The 4,592-nt window shown below is 36.8% G+C and overlaps 1 protein-coding gene across 1 annotated transcript in view; it reads right to left on the bottom strand.

Annotated features, from left to right (window-relative positions):
• The window catches only part of LOC131849052 (uncharacterized), an 8,334-nt gene extending 6,444 nt beyond the window's left edge, over positions 1-1,890 (bottom strand). Inside the window, exon 1 of the mRNA XM_059199038.1 lies at positions 1,716-1,890. Within this exon, the coding sequence (XP_059055021.1) occupies positions 1,716-1,890 (175 nt within the window). The remainder of the gene's footprint in view (positions 1-1,715) is intronic.
• Positions 1,891-4,592: the final 2,702 nt, after the last annotated feature.

The following is a 4,592-nucleotide window of genomic DNA, read 5'->3' as shown; positions in this document are numbered from 1 at the left end:
CGTATTAGAAAACTCAGTTACCCATAACTACACTGATACCATACTATCGGAATGTAGGTCCCGTATTAAAAAACTCATTACCCATAACATCGATATCGGAATGTAGGTCCCGTATTAAAAAGAACTCAGTTACCCATAACAACACCGATATCGGAATGTAGGTCCCGTTTTAAAAAACTGTTACCCATAACAACATCGATATCGGAATGTCGGTCTTGTGTTAAAAAACTCAATTAATAACAACACCGCTATCGGAATGTAGGTCCCGTATTAAAAAAAACTCAGTTACCCATAACAACACCGATATCGGAATGTAGATCCCGTATTAAAAAAAACTCAGTTACTCATAACAACACCGATATCGGAATGTCGGTCCCGTTTTAAAAAACTCTGTTACCCATAACAACACCGATATCGGAATGTAGGTCCCGTATTAAAAAAAACTCAGTTACCCATAACAACATCGATATCGGAATGTAGGTCCCGAATTAAAAAGAACTCAGTTACCCATAACAACATCGATATCGGAATGTAGGTCCCGAATTAAAAAACTCAGTTACCCAGAACTACACCGATATCGGAATATAGGTCCCGTTTTAAAAAACTCAGTTACCCATAACAACACCGATATCGGAATGTAGGTCCCGTATTAAAAAACTCAGTTACCCATAACAACACCGATATCGGAATGTAGGTCCCGTATTAAAAAACTCAGTTACCCATAACAACACCGATATCGGAATGTAGGTCCCGTATTAAAAAAAACTCAGTTACCCATAACAACACCGATATCGGAATGTAGGTCCCGTATTAAAAAACTCAGTTACCCATAACAACACCGATATCGGAATGTAGGTCCCGTATTAAAAAGAACTCAGTTACCCATAACTACACCGATATCGAATGCCATACTATCGGAATGTAGGTCCCGTATTAAAAAACTCAGTTACCCATAACAACATCGATATCGGAATGTAGGTCCCGTATTAAAAAACTCAGTTACCCATAACAACATCGATATCGGAATGTAGGTCCCGTATTAAAAAACTCAGTTATTAAATACCATACTATCAAAATGTAGGTCCCGTATTAAAAAACTCAGTTACCCATAACAACACCGATATCGGAATGTAGGTCCCGTATTAAAAAACTCAGTTACCCATAACAACACCGATATCGAATGCCATACTATCGGAATGTAGGTCCCGTATTAAAAAGAACTCAGTTACCCATAACTACACCGATATCGGAATGTAGGTCCGTATTAAAAATAAACTCAGTTCCCCATAACAACATCGATATCGGAATGTAGGTCCCGTAATAAAAAACTCAGTTACCCATAACAACATCGATATCGGAATGTAGGTCCCGTATTAAAAAACTCAGTTACCCATAACAACACCGATATCGGAATGTAGGTCCCGTATTAAAAAACTCAGTTACCCATAACTACACTGATACCATACTATCGGAATGTAGGTCCCGTATTAAAAAACTCAAATAACAACATCGATATCGGAATGTAGGTCCGTATTAAAAAACTCAGTTACCCATAACTACACTGATACCATACTATCAAAATGTAGGTCCCGTATTAAAAACTCAGTTCCCCATAACAACATCGATATCGGAATATAGGTCCGTATTAAAAAACTCAGTTACCCATAACAACACCGATATCGGAATGTAGGTCCCGTATTAAAAAACTCAGTTACCCATAACAACACCGATATCGAATGCCATACTATCGGAATGCAGGTCCCGTATCGCTAGAACCTGTCGCATTTTCAAGTTGGCCTCCCAGACGAGTTCCAGCGCTAATTTTGTGAGCTTCCTCTTATCAGGTTTTGTCATTTCGTCATTTCTGTCCCATGGGTTGCTGTACACCATCCCTATAATCACTGATAACAAAATACGTTTCTCAACTATTACCCGCGACATTGCTTGTACAAGTATTATGTAAAGAGAGAGAGATATATATATATAAGCATATATCTATGTATTTGTATCAGTTATCTAGTACCCGTAACACAAGCTTTATATAGCTTAACTTGGGACTAGATGGCGCTGTGTGAATTGTCCTGAGATTATTATTATTATATATCTTATATATAAAATTCTCGTGTCACAGTTTTCGTTCCCATACTCCTCCGAAACGGCTTGACCGATTCTCATGAAATTTTGTGAGCGTATTGAGTAGGTCTGAGAATCATTTAGGCCAATGAAAAATAGATGTTGGCATCTATTTTTCATCCCCCTAAATGTTAGGGGTAGTCCACCCCTATATTTTTTTTTATTTTAAGACAAACAACGTTTGCCGGGACAGCTAGTACATATATATGTATATAAAAGTAAGTCAGCGAAACTCAAAGTCGCCTTTCCCTATCTTTTCGCTTAGATCTTTTAAACTACGCAACGGATTTTAATGCGGTTTTTAGGAATAAATAGAGTGATTTTAGAGGATCTCAGTGAATTGTCCAGGGGTATTATAAAAAAAATGTCATTATTTGACGGCCTTGGTGGTCTAGCGGTATAGCACAACGCCTTACTTCCAATGGTCGCGAGTTCGATTCCTCGCACGGAACAAATATTTGTATTCATGAGTATGATTGTTTGTAACAGTCTGGGTGTTTTTTATGTATATTATGTATGTATTTACAAAAAGAATATCTTAGTATTTATATCAGTTGTCTAGTACTCATAACACAAGCTCTGCTTACCGTGGGACTAGATGGCGTTGTGTGAATTGTCAAGGATTATTATATAAAAGATTTTCATTTTAAACTTACCTAAATAAAATAGTGTTGTTTTAAAATTAAGCATGTTTAATTTTGTTCACAACAAACGGTTAAAATAGGTAATAAAATGTTTCAATTATTACGTTTTGCTAAATTTTATCATGGTGAAATAAATTGAAGGAAAATTAATATACATTTATTGATTAATTACAGCGTATGTATATGCAATGAAATCGGAGGTGGCCTTTTTAAAAATTCCGCGATAATAGTTCACTACTGTGGGCCTTTACAGCTTCACCTTACGATAGGGGGCGAGTGCAGATGGCACTCCAAACCAAAGGAAGGACTTATGGAGCGGCTGAAGGACAACTTCCGCCTGACGGATACGACTTTAGTCTGAGGGGCCTGATAGGGATTCAGACATTATTGAATCGAATCGATATCGATCGGAGAGTTTAAACCATACATATATTGTTTTAATTATTTATTCTTTAATCTATACATCTATACATATAAATAAAATTGGAGTGTCTGTTTAGAATATTGAAATAACCGTTTCTTACTACATGCATATGAATATAAATACGGTACATACACCAAAATAACATTTTATGCCATTTTTATCTGTCTGTCTGTCTGTTCCGGCTAATCTCGGAAATCCTGGACCGATTTTGAAAGGTTTTTTTTTAGGTAGCTGATGTAATATGGAGTAACTTAGGCTACTATTATTTTAGAAAAATAAAGTTAAATTCCACGCGGTCCACGTACTACGGGTCTTTATTCTTCTAGTGGAATATAACTTGTACAAAAAGGCAAGATTGATGCCGCGTGGCATTCTCAGGTATATAGAAAGTGTTGAAGGGCAGTTATAAAGAAAAACGATCATAAAGTTACTAATAAAAATTATATAATATTTATTAAATGCAAAAAAATGACAAACGAGCATGCGGCTCACCTGATGGTAAGTGATTACCGCCGCCCATTAGCATCCGCAACACCAGGGAAATTGCAAGTACGTTGTCGGCCTTTTAAAAAGGAATAAGCTCTTTTCTTGAAGGTTTCAATATCGTATCGGTTCGGAAATACCATTGCTGGAAGGTGATTCCACAATATGGTTGTGCGAGGCAAAAAGTTTCTAGAAAACCGCACTGTGGAAGACCGCCATTCATCCAGATGATCAGGATGGTATTTCAGTTTCTGGCGGGTGGTACGGTGGTGAAATTCAGCAGCTGGTATTAATCCGAACAATTCCTCAGAACACTCCCCGTGATATATGCGGTAGAAAATGCACAGAGATGCAATATCACGCCGCAAAGCCAATGGGTCGAGTCTGTCACATAGACGTTGACCTTTGTCAACGTCTGTGTGTTTGTATTTGAGTCATATATATTTATTTTTATTTATCACGTGCGCCACCTACCCTGTTCTTATTTTTATTTCTCTATCCACCTAAAGGTAGTCTGGAACAGATTGCTTAGCGATAAGACCGCCTTTTGCATCAATGTATATTTTCTATTTTAATTGTTTTTGTTTTTGTTCTGTAATTGGTGCAATAAAGAGTAAAAATAAAAAAAATACATAATTAACAAAACAATTGTTAGCAGTATGATTAGGGGCTGTATTTATATGCAGGTTAAGTTGTATATAAGTATTTTATTCTAATAAAAGTAAATTTCAGACATACATAGTTATATAGAAGAGTTTAAAATAATTAGCAATGAGAACTACAATAGTTTATAACAATGTCTGCAGAAGAAACCATTTTGTAGTTAGTTTTCCCGCGCAAACGCAGTGCGCCACAGATGCACAAATGTTGCGCGGTGCGCAGATGCAGTAGGATGAGCGCGTCACGGC

Source organism: Achroia grisella, unplaced genomic scaffold (assembly GCF_030625045.1).
Source record: "Achroia grisella isolate CSIRO2021 unplaced genomic scaffold, CSIRO_AGI_Agris_v1 utg628, whole genome shotgun sequence".
NCBI lineage: Eukaryota > Metazoa > Arthropoda > Insecta > Lepidoptera > Pyralidae > Achroia > Achroia grisella.
This window is presented reverse-complemented; position numbering and strand designations above follow the sequence as displayed.